This window comes from Sturnira hondurensis, unplaced genomic scaffold, assembly GCF_014824575.4.
Source record: "Sturnira hondurensis isolate 20B ecotype Veracruz unplaced genomic scaffold, ASM1482457v3 Scaffold0022215, whole genome shotgun sequence".
NCBI lineage: Eukaryota > Metazoa > Chordata > Mammalia > Chiroptera > Phyllostomidae > Sturnira > Sturnira hondurensis.
The window spans coordinates 6537485-6557446 of NW_028094846.1; the positions used below are offsets into that span (position 1 = coordinate 6537485).

The window sequence follows — 19962 nt, forward strand, 5'->3', positions numbered from 1 at the left end:
GAGGTGGCAAGTGCCAGGCAGGAAAACCTTCCTCCTGGAGGAGGCGATGCTGTTCCATCACTCTGGTGCCACTCCATTACTCTGTTGGTTTGTACGGTGGCGTTACTGCTTGGAATGACTCACGTCCCTCCTCCTGTCTGTTCCCCACTGCCCCGTGCTCTTGAGTGTGAGCTTCTTAAGGGCAGTCGCCGGCTGACCTTGTTCTTCACTCCAGCCCAGCACTTAGCTCAGTGACTCCCCCCCACAGCAGAGGCCCAGTAAATGTCTGCTGAGTGTGTGATACCATGTGAATTCTATGATCCCTTCTGGGACAACGAAAAGGGAGATCAAAGCTATACTGTTCCGAAAACAATGGGACAGCACAACTGAACATGGGCCAGGTCCCGACAGGGGGACCGCACATCTCTGTCCCGCTGAGGAGTGCAGATGTCTCCATCTAAGCAAAGTCCATGAAATGGACCAAGTCCTCGAAAATCACCCCCTACTAAAAGTCACCCAGACGAAACGGAGAACCCGACTAGTACTATGCCTAGTAACTGGTAACTACCCGGATTTGCACGGCCCATGGTCTGTTGTCCAGGAACCCAGGGTTGGCCAAGTCTCACTGGTTTTCACAACCCCCAAACCGAAGCTCGTGTAGGAGCAGACCCCTGGCGTTTCCCCCGAGAAAGCCCCGGAGAGCGGCGCAGCCTGGCTGTGGGAGCGCGGGGACCGGAGCAAAGGCAATAAAGAAAGCTTCTCATTACCCGTCTCTGAGAACCCCTGCAAATGATTGTCTTCGTTTAACCCCAAGGTCAAGACGACCTGTTTTATAGTGTTCGCCGTCTCTGAGGACAAGTGGCAGCCAGCGCCTTGTTTGCTTCTTGGAGTATTAAGAGAGACAATGAAATCTGCCTCTCGGAGGACCTCGTCGCCAAGTCCCTGCTGCTCTGTGGGGAGTGTTTGTTTCCTCATTTATATTCATGTCTCCAAAAGACAAGTAGACCTTGGATGAAATTTCAGGCGACAGTAAACTATAAATAATGTATCCATATTTTTTCCCTCCCATACTACCTCTATTAAATTCTCCTCAGAGTCTTGTGCAAACAGCGGAGACCAGAGGACAGGAAGCTATTAGCGCCGATTGTAGGAATGAAATGGGCTTAGGTTATAAGGCAGAAATGCAACCAGGGAAGGCATCTTGATCAAAGGAGGCTCTGGGGAAGACCGGCTTCCCTTCCCTTCCCTTTTCTCTCTCATTTTTAACACCTCAACTCTCTTCCAGCCCATTCAGTAGGTATCTGTTTGACACGAGTCTCCTCTCGGCCCACCCAGGACAAGATGAGGGTTTGCCGATGGGTAAAGGCCATGTAGGGACCCACGTGTCAGCTCTTTTCCCCATAAGGTAAGGCATTAAAAGTACTTAGGGGGATGAGCTGAGATGGGCCCGTCCCTCGAATAGGATGATGCTGAGTGGGAAGGCCAGGTACTGTCAGTGAAGTCGGAATGGATGCTGGTAATGGGGCTGGAATTGGCCTCCGAATCCATCGGCCCCCGTTTGCCATCACAGAGGGTGCCGTGAGGTGTCAGGCAGACGTGTGTCTAGAGATAAGAGATAGGCTCACAGCTGCCCCACACAGGTACACAGCCACAGCCAGAGCGGGGGGCAGGGGGAGAATTCAAGTCTGGACTGGGCGGTCCCATGTTACCCACAGTAGAGAGGGCCCCATGGGGAGTGGCAGAACGGGACGCTAGCAGCACCCACCCCAGAGCCAGAACAGCTGGTCGACCCCCAGCTCTCCTAAGAGCTGTGTGCCTTCGGGGGAACCACCTCAGTTCTCTGTGGCCCAGTTTCCTCATCTGTCCATAGGGATGAAAAAACATCCCTCAGGGGCTGTCGTGAGGATGACATCAGATCACACACTTGATGCCATTGGAACAGTGCCTGTCACACAGTCCTCAAAGGCTGGACATTAGTTCATTTCCTGCCACACACACTGGGACTCTCTTAGCCCTTAAGGACACTTGAATGAGGGGGGCAGGAGGGCCAGTGGGGTTTCGAAGGAGAAGACCTTGGTTCAAGCTCGGACCCAGCTACTTACTAGCCATGGGACCCCCTTGGTTCCCATGCACCTGTCCCCTCACAGGTGAGAATGGGGCGAATGGGCCCTGCTCCCCTGTCATTGTCGGACCGTGTTGAGACCAGGAGAGTGCAAAGTGCTTTGTGAGTGGAGGAAAGCCGCAGGGCTAACGGGAGGGTTCACGGCCACTCTCCATGAGGCGAATCTCTCATCACAGGCAGCAGAAGGGAGGGGGGAAAAGCAAAGTCTGCTGGAAAAACTCCTGCCGGAAATCTGAACAGGAGCCCAAGGCCCCCACTTGGTGGCTTTAGCTGGGCCAGGTGGGCCTAGGGGCTGACCCTGGAGCTGGTGCAGTGGGCCCTCTGCTTACGTGGGTAATAAGCAGGGATTGGAGGGGCCGAGGCAGGAGTCCAGGAAATTATTACTTCCCTTTGCAGAAAAGAGGCAACTGAATTTCTTTGACGGCTGCCTCCCTGGCCACATCTCGGCAGAGGCTGCCGAGGAGACAAATGTCTTGCAGGGTGGGAGGAGGCGGCGAGTCTCTCACCTGTGGTGAAGGTGGTGGAGGTGACGCCGCTCCGCTGGGCGTCCTGGGCCGCCTGCAGGAGGACAGTGTAGTTGGTGCTCTCAGACAGGCCCTCCAGTCGAATCCACGTGTCCTCTGCGTCCACAATCAGCTCCTGCGGAGGGAGGGGGTGATGGGGAGGGAGATGGGAGGGCAGGACCGGCCCGCAATGAGGGGCATGGGGAGGGGGGGGTCCCATCCCATGGCCAGCGAGGTCAGTATTGCAGTGGCCGCTGCCATCCTCTCCATCCACAATGAGGAGAAAACTGAGCCAATAAGCAGAGAGGACGGCTCCTATCGGCCGTGGGCACCTGGACTATCGGACCCGGTGCTTTTTAGGTCACACTGGGCCTCCTTAGGGCCCTCAGCCTCCTTGCTGCTGAGCAGCAGATTCGCTAGGCTCCGAATCTGTGCTGCACACTCGGCTTCTCAGTATGATTCCACTTAGAAACAGCGTTCCCCGGCTAACCCGAGTTTGACATCCACGCTCTAGACAGGCTGTTTCAGCTGATGCTATAAAACAGAGACTTGTCGTCTCTTTGCAGCAGGCTATGGACACGTAGCCTTTCTAATGCTTATCAAGGGGCATAAACTTGGCCTTCAGCTCACACTTGCTTGGCTCTGCCAGCAAAAACCCTTCCAGTACCACGTACTAACAGAAGCCTGGGAGCTGCCAGTGCGCACCGCACCATCATGTTGGGAGCACCCACCACTGAGTGAGGATGCAGGGGCAGCAGACACCCCCACTGTCTAGAGAAGCAGCGAAGGCTTGGAGAGTGTTGGCCATTCGCCTTTGCACGCAGCCGGGGCTGGCACCCGAGGCTCTGACTTGCAGACTGGGGCTTATTCCTGAGCAGTGAGCTGTGTATTCGTAGCGGAGGACCTACCTGGCTCCCCATGGATTGCTTGGTAGAAATGTCTTCACCCTTCCCAGAAAACTCACCTTGCGGCTTCCGTCGGTGGATTTGTAGGTCAAGATGTAGTTCTCAATCTCCGCTCTGGGAGGCTGCCAGGAGATCAGGGCGCTTTGTAAGGTGACTTCACTGGCTGTCAGGTTTGCAGGAGGGTCCAGGGCTGCAAAGAGGAGGAAATGCTGGGAGCGCCTGCCCCCTCCAGCTCCTCCCTGTGATTCCTTGCACGGGCAACTCTTAGCCCACCTATGTGGCCTCAGGGCTGCTCACGTGCTGACCCCAGTCCTAGCTAGGACAGACGCGGAGGGCACTCCCAGTCACAAGATAATCCCCTGGGGTCGTAAGCATCCAGACATCGATTCCTCGCTTACCTCACCTGGGCCACTGGGCCTAGGGTGACACTTTCCAATCTGACCCTCTGTCGGGATTCTTGACCTTGCTACACCTGTGTGTCTGTGAGTTCACTCTCGAACTTTCGGCAGTCTCGCAGCTGTACCTTTGTCTACTGCTCTCCTGGCTGTGGCTGCATCCAGCAGCTCTCTTCCCCACATCAAGCCTTTTAATGTCCATCAGACTCTCTGGGCCCGAGGCATTCCAGGGCTGGCCTCTCTTGGCCTTGCTCTGCTGCTGTCCCCAGACCCAGGACAAGAGCAGAAAACACGTGTGTCTGCGAGCCGGGGCTGCCGCTGACTTCCACTGGCATTTGGTCTGCCGTCAACTAAAGAACGAACAGCTCCTAGCTGCCTTGTCCCAAACCCGGAGGCTGTAACCAAGTTCACCGCGTGGGGAACAAGCATCGTCAGGGTCTGCACAAGCCTCCAGGGGTGCCGGGGGTGGGGCTGACTGCGCATGTACTCACGTGTAGAGAAGTTGGTGCTGACCGTGCTGCTGGTGAGGCGCCTGCTGGGGACGCGCCCGCTGGGGAGGGGCCTGCTGGTGGCGTGTATGCTGACGGTGTAGTGCGTGCTGGGGAGCAGGTCCGTCAGCTGGAACTCCTCACTGCCCCCATCCACCACGATGGTCTCTCCGGCGACTGAAATCAGACGAGCATGAATGAGGATTGAAGAGAGAGAGAGAGAGGGAGGGAGGGAGAGAGACTTCCCAGATCTCAAGGGATTTCACAAGGAGTCAATATGGGAGAGTTTGGGGCGGGGGGAATCATTTAGAGGTTATTCAGTTCAGCCTTTTATTCCCTACAAGGATCCCCTTTTGCTTATGCATCTTGAAGATGCAGATGTTGTTTTGCAACTTTTAAGAGAAATATTCCCTATTTGGAAGCTGATTTGTCTTTTTTATAACTTCTACTCAGGCATCTGGAGTTACAAAGAATACGCCAAATCCTTCGTCCACATGAGCACTTCTCCCCTCGTCCCCCCATTCGAGTCCTCTTTTCTCTGGACTGAGAAAATTAAGTCTTTAGCCCTCAGAATGTCTATGAGATGGTTCTAGAAAGGCTGCAGTCCTGGCCTCCTTTCCCCAGACTGGCAGCAGTCCATCCGTGCCCCTGCTGAAATGCAAAACTCGGAAGAGAATGGAGAATAGTCGAGAGGTACTGACCAGTAAAACAACCAGCATCAATATTCGCTTTTATTTGTGACAGTTACGTTAATCCACTCTGGAGACAGTCACGCGATGTCACAAGCAGAGATTATTACCAATCAAAGACCTTATTTATAACTACCTCCAACCCAACCTTGTGTAGTGGGTTTTGTGCATTTACTCCTATCAGTTTTGGCCTTGATGTTTGAGATCTGGACGGCTGTTTCAGTTCATGAAAATACACTTGAGTGCGGGGTCTGCTGATGACCGTTTTTATTTTATATGTGAATTTGGTAAGCATGTCTTCTCTGCACTCGTTCAAGCTGTTGATAAAACTGTTCATTAGACCAGAGCCAAGCCCTGCCCCGTGCATTCAGAATTTTCCCGAGTTGTTCGGCATTTAACGAAGTGCTTCTTCAAACTAGGTAGGTAAGACCTGAGGTGTCCCGTTTCCCATGCGGCAGGGAACACCATGCAAATAAGTTGAAATCTAAACCAATCCTTTGGAAGAGCACACGTACCGCAACACCCTGCCCCCAGTCAATGCTGCGGCCACACCAACCGTGGCAGCTCCGGCTCCTCCTGCTCCCTCGCATCTCTGCAAATGCACACGGGCTGCTCTCTGCCTTGGAACGCTCCGTTTTTCTCCTGTTCTCTCTCCTTCTCTAAGATACACTGCAGTCCCACGAGTGTGGCCCAAGGTGTTTTGCGCTGGCTCGTGTCGCAACACTGCCCACACTGAGAACCCTTGTCTGCATCATCACTAAGGGTGAGCTCTGTGACTCGTGCATTTTGTCTCTGAATCCTGTTGGCCTAGTGGGGTAGATGGCCCATGGGACGGCATCAGAAGGAGTCGTTGAATGAATGAGTGAACTGCGGTGGTGGAGCTGGGTGCACCTGCGAGCAGGTACATCAGACTGCCTCTGGGGAATAGCAAAAGCTTGGACAGAGGAGGCGGTGTTGAGGCTGAGACCTGACGGGTGGGTTTACGAGGCAGACAAGTGGGGAGAGAATGTCCCGGTGGAGAAAGCAGCCCATGCAAATGCGTGGCGGCTTGAGAAGGGATGGTGAGGGGTAAGAAGTGCAGGATCATGACTGGCAAGGAGGCATGGGAGGAGTGGGCGTGGACTGTGCATGTGTAGGGAGGGGTTAGGATGTAGCCTCGGGAATGGTATTCGTTCTCAGAGGAGGGGCATCCAACCAGCTACAGTTCTGCGTAGCTCCAAACATGACCCACTGTGTGGTTTTGCATGTAAGTGATAAGTGGATTTTGCTAATGCCTTGCTGAACGTGTTAGAGGACTTGCCAAAAAACCAAAAAAAACCAAGGAAGTAAAAAACCTGTATTTTGCTAGGTACCATGCACTCCGATGTGTAGTGCACACCTACGGTTTTGTGTGCATTTTACGTGGGATTATTACACCCATTATTATACCCATGGTATGTAATCGGTAGACCCATATAGGATGTGCCTGCTTACAATCTGGGCAAAAAGTGTGCATTACACATGGCAAAATACAGTTGTTTGGGGGGAACTTATTCTTAGGGAGCCTGTGCTGGTGTAGAGTCATCGTTAGTTCCTTTTCCCACTCGTTTAATAATCTGTTTGGTTTTTTACTTTCCCAGGTTTTGACAATCAGTCTCCCTCTTTGCAGCTCACAGAACGAGCTTTCTCTTAATTTTTAAAAAGTTTATTTTATCTAGTTATTATTTTTATTGAATTTATTGGGGTGACATGGGTTTATAAAATCACATAGGTTTGGGTGTATAATTCTATAATATATCATCTGTACATTACATCATACATTCACCACCTGAAGTCAAGTCTCCTTCCATCAGCATTTTCCCCCCTTTCTGTCTTCTACATCCCCCAACCCCATTTCCCCCTGGCAATCACCATACGGTTGTCTCTGGGTTTTCCCTTGCTGGGGGGGGGGGCTTTCTCTTAATTACGAAAATGAAGACATCTGCCTTGCCTTCTGTCTCCTGATGACTGTGTTCTCTGGATTCCTAAGGTAACCCACAGCAGTTCTGGGGTCACATATGTAATTGGGGCAGGGAAATCATTTCTGCAGGCCTAGCAGCTTGAACTCCTCAACACTGTCTTCCTTCGGGCTTCACCATTCAGTTTCAACAGCGTGTGTCGAACCGCGTGGTGAAGATGACTTCGGGACTCGGGTTCATGCTGGCTCAACTTTTGGGCCGGGTACGGGTAGGGAAGACTAAAGCAACAGAAGAGTTTTTTAGTTCTCGGCCCTTGGTCCCCTGTTGTACATTATCTGCTCCAAACATGGTCCTGTAACTTTAGTGGTTTTCTTGCTCTATAAATATCTAGAAAAGCCTACTTTCTCTCTTTCTTTTTTTAATCCTCACCCAAGGACATGTTTTTATTGATTGAAGAGAGAGAGAGAATATTGATGGATTGCCTTCCATACGTGCCCAGACCAGTGATCAAACCCACAACCTAGGTGCACGCCCTGACTGGGGATTGAACCCGCAACCTTTTGGTGTACGGGACGATGCTCCAACCAACTGAGCCACGCCAGCTAGAATGAAGAGTCTACTTTCTTGCTCATAGCATTTGGGGGCAAGTCTCGGCTCAATTCTGAGTTTGTCTTCCTAGTGCACTTTCTCTGAATTTGTATCTGACCCTCGGATACGTGCCCTCCTTGCACCATTCAGATCCAGCTTCCTCAATCCCCATAGCTGATAGAGTTTGGGGACATCTGGAGGACAGGAAAATCCCTAATTTGTCCATCAGGTTGAGCAAATGTTTTAGGGTGTTTTTTTCTTGCTTTCACACTACATTCAGTCCCGTCCCCACCACACCCATCTGAGGGACCCGCCTGCAGACACCCACCTGCGAAGCGTGTGAGAACAATGACGTAGCTCTCCACATCACCCCCTGGGGCCCTCCACCGAAGCAGGGCTTCCGTTGGAGTGACGTTGGTGGCGATCAGGTCCTTGGGGTTGTCTATGGCTGAGACAGGATAGGAGCATATCAGAGGAAGGAGTGACTGCCGGCCGGAAGCGCAGAGGCTGGTCCCCTACAGTTCCGCCTGTGGCGTCTCCCAGAGTTTCACCCGTGACACACGCCGGCCGCTGTGCCAAATAAGGGGTGAGTGGAGACTGCTTTCTTGTCTCCCCTCCTGCTTCCGGTGGCCCCTTCTCTCCTCCCGATCTTCCTTCCTCTCAAGCACACAGTTCTCCCAGACCTTTCTTCTAATTAATTCAGGTGCTATCAGGTGCCCTGGGGAATGCCAAGGCATGGTCGTGTGTCTTAGGCACTTCAAGCTAGATGGAAAAACTAAGAGCATATAGAGACTGTTCTAGTTCATTAGTGAACAGGAGAATACGCACCTCAGGCTATTTCTCCTTTCACAGATGTGAGCAGTTGGTCTGGTGACCCCTGTGAGTGTGGAGTCAGCTCCACGCAGCCCCCAGCTTAGAAGGTCCTTGTGCAATGGCTGAATGGGGCCTCAGGCTGCCCCACCCAACTACCGCATTCCTGCTTTCCTGCTCACAAGGCTCAGCTCATACTGAGTCCTGGTATCTTCCTGGGACACAGAGAAGCAAGGGCACTCTTCCAGGCTCAAGGCCAAGAATACTGTCGGGAGAACCATCTGCTTGTCACAGGACCACAGTCCTATTCTAACTGCCTCCCTCCCTCCCATGAACTTGGGACTCCTTTTAGCAATGGATGTTATTACAATGGTTTGGGTGCCAGCCTCAACTCAATGCCATGTAATGGACTTCTGCGGACCAAGGGGCGCTGTAGGCCTGTCCCTGTTCTGTAATGGAAGGTGTTACCGCTTGCCTATGTCCCTATCTCAAAGCCACAGCAAGAAAATACCTTTATAATTTTAACATCTGAATTGTATCTATCATCTCTGCCTTCAACAAGTTTTTCAAATTCTCATAGTCTTTTACGAGAATTACTGACAGAAAGTCTTATGGGACTGGATCAGCTTGGTATCTTTGAGCTTAAGCACGAGGCCCGAAGGAATGCTGATTTCCAAAACCGTACAATCTGACCTCACACTAACACAGCGACGGCAAATGGCAACAACATAAGACGTCTCTGGGAGCAGTCTGGTTATTGGAAGTTCACCAAAATTAGCGCCACCTGAACTTGAAGGAGGGTGGTTTGGGTTGATGTACCGTGGAGAGATACTTGATGTTTTTGACCAAGATCCCAAGAAATGCGTTTTTTGAGCCAAGTTTCTGTTCTCTTTTACCTTGGGGGTAGGAGACTTTTGAAATTCATTTTATTATTCTCAGTGAGAAATGCTTCATTTCTTTATCACAAATTTCTAAGACTTTCAGGAAGTGTAAGGGGGGCTTCTGTTGACTCACTGGGTATCACTTCCGGGTCAGTATTTGTTGATACTTCAACGGCCACAGGTAATGTGATGGAAGTGGTAAGACTGAACCAAAAACATGGCAGGGTTTTTTGTGGTCACGGGCCTGGAAGGAGACTAGGGAGGATTTGAATAGACTGTGGGTGTCTTTAGAGCAATAATTTTGAGTTTCTGAAGGGACGTTTCTTTGGCCGTGACCTTAAAGATGCTATTTACCTCTGTGCCACCTCTGCACGGTGGGCTGGCTGAGGGGGCCAGAGAAGGGGGGGCAGTGGAGCCCTGTCCTCAGCCCCAGAAGGGGCTCATTTCCCAGAGGAGGCCAGTGCCTTTTTCCTCTGTTCCTGGAGCACAAAGCAAGAACAAACGCAGTTCCTTAGTGGTCGTGGCCACATTCAGTGAGAGGCTTCCTGACCACAAGGGCTGTTGCTGGAATAACCACCCCTTCCTTCGCGGAGGGGAAACGTCCTTCTCTGAATCATTTAAAAAATTAGAGGGGATGATTCAGATGTCTGTTCTGAAATTCACTTCCATCATAGGTCTTTCACAGGTCACACTTCAGACCGAAGTTCCATGAAAATCCCTGACCTAGACCAGCGCAGCTCCTGGAGGGGGTCTGTGGAGAGAGCACTGTCCAGGGAGAGAGGAGCTGCAAACTGCTGTGCACGACGCAGTGCATCAGAGCGGTGCCCAGGAACAGTGCCCGTGGGCCTAGCTCCAGCGCCCTGTGGGTCAGCCGGAACACCCTCACTCTGTGCCTCTTTTGTTTGTAGCAGGTCTTCAGTCAGGGCTCTGAGTTGGCCATGCCAGGGTCACACGCCTACCCATGTGCACCAGAGTGCAGACAAGCCTACCTGTGTGCACAGGAGTGCAGATGAGCCTACCTGTGTGCACAGGAGTACAGATGAGCCTCCTTGTTTGCATGAGAGTGCAGACAAGCCTACCTGTGTACGTGGGAGTGCAGATGAGCCTCCCTGTTTGCACAGGAGTGCAGATGAGCCTACCCATGTGCACAGGAGAGCAGACGAGCCTACCTATGTGCACAGGAGTACAGACAAGCCTCCCTGTGTGCACGAGAGTGCAGACGAGCCTCCCTGTTTGCACAGGAGTGCAGATGAGCCTACCCATGTGCACAAGAGTGCAGATCAGCCTACCTGTGTACACGGTAATGCAGACACGCTCACTCTCCTCCCTGCCCCGCACGCTGTTAAGGCTGATTTCGTATTCGGTCGCTGGCTGCAGCTTGGTAACGGTGAATTCTGTCACAGTGTTAGGCACCACGGAGCTGTCCAGCCGCCCCACTGAGGAGGAACAGAAGCCACAGTTAGTGTTCGGGGGAATCACACTGGCATAGCTCATGCTGCAGTGCGCAGAGGAGTTCTGGGAGCACTGGGTCATGATCCATGGACGAGTGCAAGGCGAGGCACCCAGTGGGGACTGTGTCCTCCACCAAGGCCATGTGCACTACTAAGGACTGGCAGGATGCAGGCCAGGTCTGGCCAATTTCCTCTGACCCATAACTTGGCCTGAGTGGCAGAAACAGGGCCACTGTCCCTGCGGTTCCCTTTGAGCCTCCACCTGGCTCAGCTGGGTCTTCAGGCGCCCACCCCCCGCCCTGACCCAGGGCCCTAGTCCTAGACTTCACTCTTTCAGGAACGTGCACGTGACCCTGGCTCTTGGCAGACACTTTTAGGGCTCTCTCTGCCTCACGACACTGCCTAGGGGAGTGTGACCAGTTCCCCCTGCAGGGGAGGGGCCTGCTTTCTGGGTGAATGTAACGAGGACATTTGCCACCCAGCCGCACTCGTTCTGATGGGACGTGCCACAGAGAAGAGAAAACGTGCAAGCAGGGGTGACGTCCCCTGGGACGTGCTGCCTTTCCCACGACAACCCCTCCCAGCTCCAAACCCCATTCGTCTTGGGGACACTGAGTGGCCTCCTTACCTAGAATTGGCCGATAGGACACTCGGTAGTAATCCAAAGATGCGACAGGGGGGCTCCAGGAGACCACCACGGAGTTCTTGGTCACACTGCTGATTGTGACGTCTCTGGGGGGGTCGATTCCTACAAGGGGCCCGGTGGTGGTGGGAAAAGACAGGAAGCACGGTGTGAGAAGGGGATCCATGCCCCCGGCATCATGCGGACCAAGAGCCGGCAGCGTCCCAGGGGCAGACAAGACCTTGGTGTATGCGGGCACCCTGGACCCCGTGGTCCGGCTGAAGTCCCACCCACAACCCCGTAGGGAAGGCCCAAGCCACAGTCTCGAAGGACAGTTCAATGACATGAAGTCACTCTGGCAGGCTCTGTGCCTGGGCAGCAACTGTCATCTACCGATGGCCAGCTGGACAGCTGACTTTGAGTCTGTTGTGTGTTCTGTTTTGAACTAGGAGTAACGTGGCCATTTCTCTTGGGTGAACCCGGCTCTGTCTCTCTGATTTTTTTAGCTGCCCCTTTTGGTCCATTTGGAAGAATTGACTATTGACTAGAGAGGGATTTCAGAGTACAAGTCCAGAAAAAAACTACTTTCCTGGCTGTATTTGTGTTTGCTGTGTACTGTATTCTCTCTGTGACGGCTGGAGTATCACAGGATAAAAACCAGGGGAGGGTTACTCTACTTGTCCAGCTGGGAGTCCTGGGCAGGCCACAGCAAACGCCCAATGCTCGTGTCCTCGCCCGCCTGTGCACTCATATTTGGGAGCGTGTTTGGGAATGACGAGATGAGCCTGGGCCAGTCTGTCTCACGGTGCCCGTGTTTTCCAAACAACATGCAAACCCCGAGAACGGGGTGGAGTTCTCAGAGCGCCAGGCCCCCGACGGTTGAACGCAAGTCCGTCGGATTCTGGGGAAGCATCCTCAGCACCAGCGACCTCACTGAGCAGTCAAGAGCGGGCTCCCCAGAGTAGAAACAGAGCTCTCCGTAGTGGAGAAGGGTTTCCTCTCGGGGACCAGCTCTCTCCTGGGCTCTCCCCCCGGGCTGGTGCAGGAGGACCTCTGGACCGCCCTGCCTGAGCCCTGTCTCCTCAAGGCACTGGGCGCATCCTACCTTCTAAATGGCAGTTCCCCATCTCGGGCATTTCATGCAACTCTGGAGGGAGCGGCTTTCCCACAGCAGCTCACAGGCCCTCTTGTCTGAGTGGGGCAGGCTCCTTCCTACTCCACGGGTGTTTCACTGTGTACATTCCATTCACCCATCAAAGGCTCCATGGGGACCCCTTCCCCACCTGCTGTCCAGCCCTCCGGCCTCACCTGTGGTGATGGAGCCCACGATAGGCTCAGAGGTCACAGTGCCATGGACTGCCACCAGGTTCACGATGTACTCGGTGGCCGGCTGCAGGCCCATCAGGACCGCGTGCCTCTTGGTGGCATCCAGGGAGACTTCTGTCATCTCGTCCTCCTCATCCCGAGGGCTGTAGTTCAGAATGAGTCTGTCTGCCGGGGGGGATGGGTCACTCCAGGTGATGTTCACGCTGGAGGAGGTCACGTGAGAAAAGTGCAAATGCGAGATGGGGCGGAAGCCTGCAAGGTAGAGGAGAGGGGAGGTTCTGAAGCTCATGCAGAGGGCGGGGTCACGGATGACCACGCCCCCACTCCCAGCTGAGCCAGAGGTCCCGCCTCCTCATGCTCCAGTCCCGTCCACTCTGCTTTCTTCAAGCCACACACATCGAAATAAGCACCCTGGGAGGGTAACGCCAGCAGTACTTCTGAGTTATTTATAATACCAACCCCAGATTTAAAACCTGTATCCTGGAAGGGGTTTAACATGATCCCATGGATCTTCTAAACGCCCCTGACTTAGTGCAGGTGGGGACAGACGGGCAGAAGGAACCGCTCCGCCTGGGCTGTACAGAATCAGGCGCATACGGTCAGGCCCTCGGGGAGCTTTGCGCGCCTCTCCCCTTTACCTCCAGCCGGTCCCTCTTGATGATTTATGAGTTTCTCCTCTATCTGTTCTTCCTCGGCTCACTTTGTGTCACTTTCTCTAAGTGACACAGGGCACAGAAAGAGTGGGCTGCCTAGATGACCTGTCCCCCCTGAAGGTCCGTGGGTCCCTGAATCCAGCTGGGCTGCCGCTGCCCGGGTACCTGTGAAGGCGTCCACAGTGGACTCCAAGCTCTGCTGCCGACCCCTCTCGGCGGCAATCGAGATGATGTACTCTGCCCCGGGCTCCAGGTCGGTCAGCGTGTGCGCGCTCCTGTCCCTGGGCACGGTGACCTCTGAGGCGATCCCCGAGGATGGGGTGAAGGTGATTCGGTAGTGGTCAATGGGGCCGCTGGCCTTGGTCCAGATGAGGGAGATGGAGGTGTCCGAGGAGGCTGTCACCATGAGGTCCCGAGGGCTGTCCAGTTCTGTGGATAAGCACACGGAGCCCTCTTACCGCCAGCTGTGTGATGTCTAAGCTCTCAGCTGGCCTGCTGACCACGAGGGTCAGCCCGTCACTGCCGACATACTTCGCTCACTTCTTGCTAAGCACCTTCCCTTGGAAAGGTGGCTGGGGGGGGGGGGGGGGGGCTGTGCGAACAGATGTGCGATCTGCAGAAAGCCTGTGGGTTTTCAGGCTTTGCCAATTCATTGGCTCCCAGCGTTCCTCAGTAAGCCAGCTGGGGCAGCCCAGGAGCCACAGGTAGGGCTGTGCCAATCCTGGCAGCAACAGCGGCCGCCATCTCTGTTCCTCGGGTACAACCCAGGGCTTGCACCTCAGGTACTAGAGTGACTTTGAAATTTGCCCGGGACTTGGACGTAAAACAGCAGGATCCAGAGTAGTTAAGGGTCTCAAGTGGACGTTTCCACTGCCCTCAGGTGTCACGGGTCGTTTCCACACCTAGACCTTTGCCCCTCTGGCCTTTCTGAGGGCTTCTGTGGCACCCCGTGTGGCCCAGCCTATTCTGCTTGCTGCGGGGTGGGTGATTTAGGAGAAATATGACCCGCTCTGGTGCCTGCTTGTTTGGGAGTTTCCACCTTCACTCCAGACAGCGCTGGCCCCACCCTCCCCCCCCCCCCCCACCAGGAGGGCCGTGCATAGCTGGCTGGGGAAGAGGGCGGGGCTCCATCCTGGATGTCAGATGCCAGGGGTTAGATGCAGGCACGCAAAGGCTGCAGGTGGACGCTGTTCCCCGCTGTGAGCTCTTGCCCAGGGACCTGCTCTCTAGGGCACTGCCTTCTGAGCAGCCCTTGCCAGGACAAGCCTCCTGACTCCTCGGGACCACAGGGTCTCCTGGTCTTCCGCACCGATTCGCCTACTCACCCGTCCTGGCATTCATGGTGGCTGGTATGCTTTGCTGCGAGTTCATGACGGCAGATATTCCAACGCCGTACTCAGTGCCCGGCACCAGATCTGCCAGTAGGCGCAGAAACAGATGTTATTCTGAGTGTGTGTCAGGGTGGAAAGGCTGAGAGGAGGGAAGCAAATCAGGTTATCCTCCTGTTCAGCTCTCATGTGTAGTCCTTCCTGAATCCCCCCCCCCCACCCCCCCGACTGTGCCTATCAGGAAACCAGAAGTTCACCACTTAGAAAATCGATGCCCCTCAACAGGACGAACTGGTCAGTGCAGGGCCTCCTCCTATTGTTGGTGTCCTTGGGGAGGCAGGAGCTCCCCTTGTCTGTGACCTTCAGAAGTGTGCCCTCCTGTGGACGGGGCTTCTGTGGTACTGCTGGCGAAGTGACACCTGGCCTGCACTGCGAATTGGGGGGTGTGCGTTCTACAGGGACTGTGTGGACACAGGGCTTTAAAGTGTGTCTTGGGTGTGGTACGTGAGGACCGAGCTGCATCTTTGGCACATGCCGACTGAGGCCCCACAGGGACGCCTGGGTCTCTTTGAGAGAGTGACAGTGTGTGGTCTTTCTCTCGGAGCACAGGGCTGTCACAAGGGCTCCACCCTCATGGCCTAGTCACTCCCTGAAGGGTCCATTCGCTAAATGTAGGATGGCTGTAACGTGGAGTTTGGTGGGGAGGGACACAAACATTTGGTCCACAACATGTGGTCTTCTCCCTGTGTGTCTCTGCTCCCCACTTCTCCTGAAGACACTGGTCACAGAGGACATGGGGTTCACCCTGACCCGTTAGGACCCCATCTTGACTTGACTTCCTCTGTAAAGACCCCAGTGTTAAGTAAGATCACAGTCACAGGTTCCAGGGGATGTGGGTTTTGTGGGGGACCCTTCAAACCAGTACATCTTCTTTTTATTTAAAAAAAAAAACTAAGGCAAAGAGTAAGCCTGTGCCCCACTGGAGATGACCCTCAGGCTTCTGGTCTTAGGGTTCAGGGCTTTTAGGAGGACGAAACGTCCCACCTCTCCCTGGAGCAGCTGTGATGCCCTCAGCATCCCAGAGGTGTCGGGAATGATTCTGAGAGGAGAGGCAGAGATGGAGCAAGGCTTCCCGAACCAACGGCTTGGCTGCCTGAGCGCCAAGGGCAGCGGCATGGACTCAGGGCAGGCTCTGCAGCCAACGCCCCCACACTCGAGCATGGCAGGACCTCCCGGGCCTTCCTGACCCGACTTCCCTGCAGGAAAACATCAGATTCAGCCTTTTCCCTCGCTCAGACCAGTCCCACCCACTTCCTAGCCCTCAACTCTTCCTCCGATGGGCCAGCACTAGTGGAGGTGAACTTGGAAGTGGGAAGAGTTTGTGGTCTGCCAAACTTCCATTAGTGTCCAGGCTCTGCCACTCTCCACCTGTGTCACTGTGACCACCTACTGTCTGTAGAAGGAAACGAATAATAGTCCCTGTCTCAGAGGGTCATTGTGAGGATGAAATGAACCAACACGTGTCAAGTTCAGTGCCTGGCTCATCATGACAGTAGCCACTATTCAGAGAACTACTCTAAGACGTCGAGTCGTTTTACCCGTGTGTTCCCCAGGCAGGTATAGGTCGGTCCTTGGCACACCTATTGTTGATTCTCTGAGGCTTCGCCTGGTGGCTCTGATGAAACCAGTGGCTGGGGGAGGCCAGGTGTCACCGAGGAGCTGGCCCCTGGAAGGGCTGACGCCTGTCGCCAGACAGATGGGCTGATTGCAGTGCCCAGATCTGTCCAAAGCACACATTCATCTCCGTCACGAGTCCCAGGCACATCCTTGGTTGGAGAAATTAGATTACCTTCGGGACATAAACTACTTTTCCCGGGCAACTGATTGAGACCTTCAATGGCCTATAATGAAGTAGAAATTCTGTGACATAGATGAAGGGTGACAGATTGAGGGAGCAAGACAGAAATTACATGGTGCCAAGCGGATCTCACATGCACTGTTTTCATCCAAGTTTCTTATTTATGAAGCTTAAACGAAATGCTCAATAATTTACAATAGAATCATCTTCTTCCAGAAAAACCGCGGAGCAGAATTTCAAGTACCTGCTCCCCAGCCCTTCTGTCTGGGGAGCGGGGAAGCAGGACTCACTTTAGAGTCTCTGCCTGCTGCTTTCCTTTGATTTTCGGCAGCTTTCCTCCCATGCTGCAGGCAATTGGTGCTTTTTGCCGGCAGGGGAAAAGCAGTTCCACTGAGGCAGAGAATGTATATCTGAGGCGAAGGCAGCTCACTTCTGTATCGGCACGCGGGGGGCTCCGAGGGATCTCTTGCGTCTTCAGCTTCTCACTGCTCTCTATCAATGCTCCCTGCGTCTCTCCTTCCAGCTCCTGCACGTGGGAGCACAGAAATGGCTCTGTTCCCTTCCTCAACAGCAGCCCCAAAAATGCACCCCGGAGGGAACCACGGCTCTCCATCTCTCATGCCACCTCCTCGGCTCCGCTCGGAAGTGGCTCTGTCCTCAGCGCTCTTGCTGTGTACCCATTCATCTCTGAACTCCACAGTACAAGGCTTCTTTGTGCCCGGCACCAGGCTACGAACTCGGGATACTAGGGGGACCCGAAGGGACAGCACCCTTGCCCTTAATGACATTTCGAAAGTCTGTACTGAAGGAGAAAACTAATTATTCCTTGAGCACCTATACTATGCCAAGCACGGAGCTGCATGCCACAGGTAGTCGGGAAAAATAATGAAAAAGAGCCCTGGCTGGTGTGACTCAGTGGGCTGGGCGTCGTCCTGCAAACCAAAGGGTTGTGGGTTTGGTTCCCGGTCAGGCACGTGCACTTTGGGGAGGTAACTGATAGAAGTTTCTCTCTCTGTCTCTATCTTGCTTCCTCTCTCTCTGGAATTAATGGATATATCCTTGGATGAGAATTTTTTTGTTAAAGTGAAAGAAAAATCGTGAAGAAAAAAGGGAGGGATGGAAAGAGGGGTAAGAACTGGAGGAAGCTGCTGGGTGTCTGATGGTCAAGAACGCTATTAGCATCCACAGTCCCTGAGAGACCCACACCTGTTAGCCCCTTTCACGCCCCCACAGCTCTGCCGGGAGGGCTCTGCTGAGGGGCAGAGGCCCCCAGAGGTCCCTTCTTTGACCAAGGTCACGACGCTCATATACAAAAAGATGGGGTTGGGACCCACGTCCTTTGTTCTTTCTGACCCATCTTAGCATGGTCCCCCATCCCTAAAACTCTTGCAGGTTAGGAGAGGGGCGTGGAGTAAGCCGACTGGAACTGGGGATCCATTTGTTGCTCCGCCAGGGGGCGCTACCTAAGAAACCGTTTGGGAGCAGGGATGAGATCAGCACAGGCTGAAGCGGACGGGGAAGGGCTTCTGGAGAAGGGACGGAATGAAAAAAGGAAGAGGGAAGATGTGGACTTCTCTGGGGGTCGGGATGGGGCGTGGTGAGCAGCAGGAACTTGCTGGTTCTCGGCCGCCACCGCGCAAGGACCGAGGGCAATAAAGGCAGGGTGACTGGCTTCCCCTGCTGGCAGGAAGTAGTGGGAGCAGGAGCCGGGAGAGACGCGCCTGCTGTCTCATGTGAAAGCAGGAATGAGAGACACCTGGAGACCGCAGGCTTGGCTGGGTTCAGGTGGGCACGCAGAAATGTGGGCTCTTTCCCTCTCTGGCGCCCCTGGCTCATCCCCCCGAGCTCCGGGACACTCAAGCCCGCCAGACTGGGGTTGGGGGGTCTGGTGGGTCTCAGAGCATTGGCAGGTCACCTGCCTTCACAGGCAGGACGGATCCGGCCCCTCAAGGACTTTGCAGCCGTTCTTTCAGGTTTTAGAGGCATTATGTTATTACACTGTTAGTGTTCACATTGGTCTCCTAGGTCTTTGGGTCAAGGGGCTCGTTTTTTAAATATTTCAATTCCTTATGCAGCATAGTGCAGAGAAGTGGGGTGGCCTGGGTGGGGGGAGTGTCGGGAAGACTTCCCAGAAAGGTATGGGCCTGGGTCGGAAGGATCGAGTCACGTGTGGGTGGAGAGGAGGGAATAAAACTCGCCAAGGCACATCCGATAAAACAATTCATGACAACCTGGGCCCCTCCCGGGGGAATTTCCAGCAGTGGAATTTGGGTGCCAGAGGCTCCGGGCGGGGATGTGTTTGGAAAGAGAAATCTTCTGGGAGCCCCTGAAGTCACACCAGAGAAGCAACAACCCCCTTTTCCGTGCAGGGCAGGGCGAAGCTCCCGGGCTCCCTGTTCTGATCTCCGTGGGTGGTGGTGGGCACATCTCCCAAGTCCCCCGCACGAGACAGGTCTCCCAGGAAGCGGGACTTCCTCAGAGGACCTCTCCCTGCCTTCTAAGCACTGGTGATGTCCAAGCACCGAGAGAAGCAGCCAGTGCCACGCTGACATTAAGGAAGGGAATGGCCCTGCAAACCTGAATTTAAAAACTCTACTGGTTCCAAGGACTGCTCTTGAGGCAGTGGCTCTTCACCCCGTTCTGCAGGAACACCCGGCTCTTCCCTGGTTCCCTTGCCCCAGCCCTTCACCATGAACAAGGGGACAGACACCTATGTTCCAGCTCTGGAGAGGAAGAGGGCTGTGGACGCCCTCTTCCTCCTCTCCCCTACTTGGGTCTCCACAGCCCACTCTTCGCTCGCTAGGTCCCCGGAAGGTGGTGTCAGGTTCAGAAGGTGCCTTACCAAAGTGACCACTTGGGGGCACTGTGACTTTGCCCACAGGAGGCTGAGCACAGTCTGGGTCCCTCCTGGGTGCCAGGCCCTCCTCCTCTGCAGGAGAGCCTGCAGGGAGGGTGTTGAGGGTCTGGCACCCTGGCTGGTGTGGGTGTTCGGGCCCTGGCACGTCAGAGGGAAGGGACAGCCAGTGCCTTGGTCCTGATCTGCCAGATGGGCTCCTCCAGGAGTCTCAGATTTCTCCATGGCAACCCCTCCCGTGGACACGCACGTCTCCTGCCTTTGCCCCTCGGGGAGCCCACCTTCTGACCACTCGACCCCCAGGAGAAGATGGGTTCGGTAGAACCCTTCATTCCAGCAAGCACAGGGATGGTTTGGAGGTGGCAACTCCCTCAGCCTGGCTGGGCCAGAGAGAGGGGATGCGACTCAGCCGCAGGCCTGGGCTTCCTTGCAATCTTACATTGCACTGTGAGGTCTGGGTTTGCGGTCAGCGTCCTGCTGGTGAGGTAGAGGTGGTCGTGTGCAGAGAGAGGCAGCTGGCTGGGAGGTGACGTCAGGAGGCACGCAGGTGGGTGCCCCATGGGCTGGGTCAAG

General features: G+C 54.4%; 1 protein-coding gene across 3 annotated transcripts in view; it reads right to left on the reverse strand.

Moving 5' to 3' along the window:
- The window catches only part of TNR (tenascin R), a 153309-nt gene that overhangs the window by 14330 nt on the left and 119017 nt on the right, over positions 1–19962 (reverse strand). For all 3 annotated transcript variants that reach the window (XM_037035142.1, XM_037035141.1, XM_037035143.1), the window contains 9 exons: positions 14675–14764; positions 13515–13778; positions 12679–12948; positions 11377–11496; positions 10587–10733; positions 7935–8054; positions 4396–4569; positions 3569–3699; positions 2608–2740 (listed from right to left, as the gene is read on the reverse strand). In XM_037035142.1, coding sequence (XP_036891037.1) covers positions 2608–2740; positions 3569–3699; positions 4396–4569; positions 7935–8054; positions 10587–10733; positions 11377–11496; positions 12679–12948; positions 13515–13778; positions 14675–14764 — 1449 coding nt within the window. The remainder of the gene's footprint in view (positions 1–2607; positions 2741–3568; positions 3700–4395; positions 4570–7934; positions 8055–10586; positions 10734–11376; positions 11497–12678; positions 12949–13514; positions 13779–14674; positions 14765–19962) is intronic.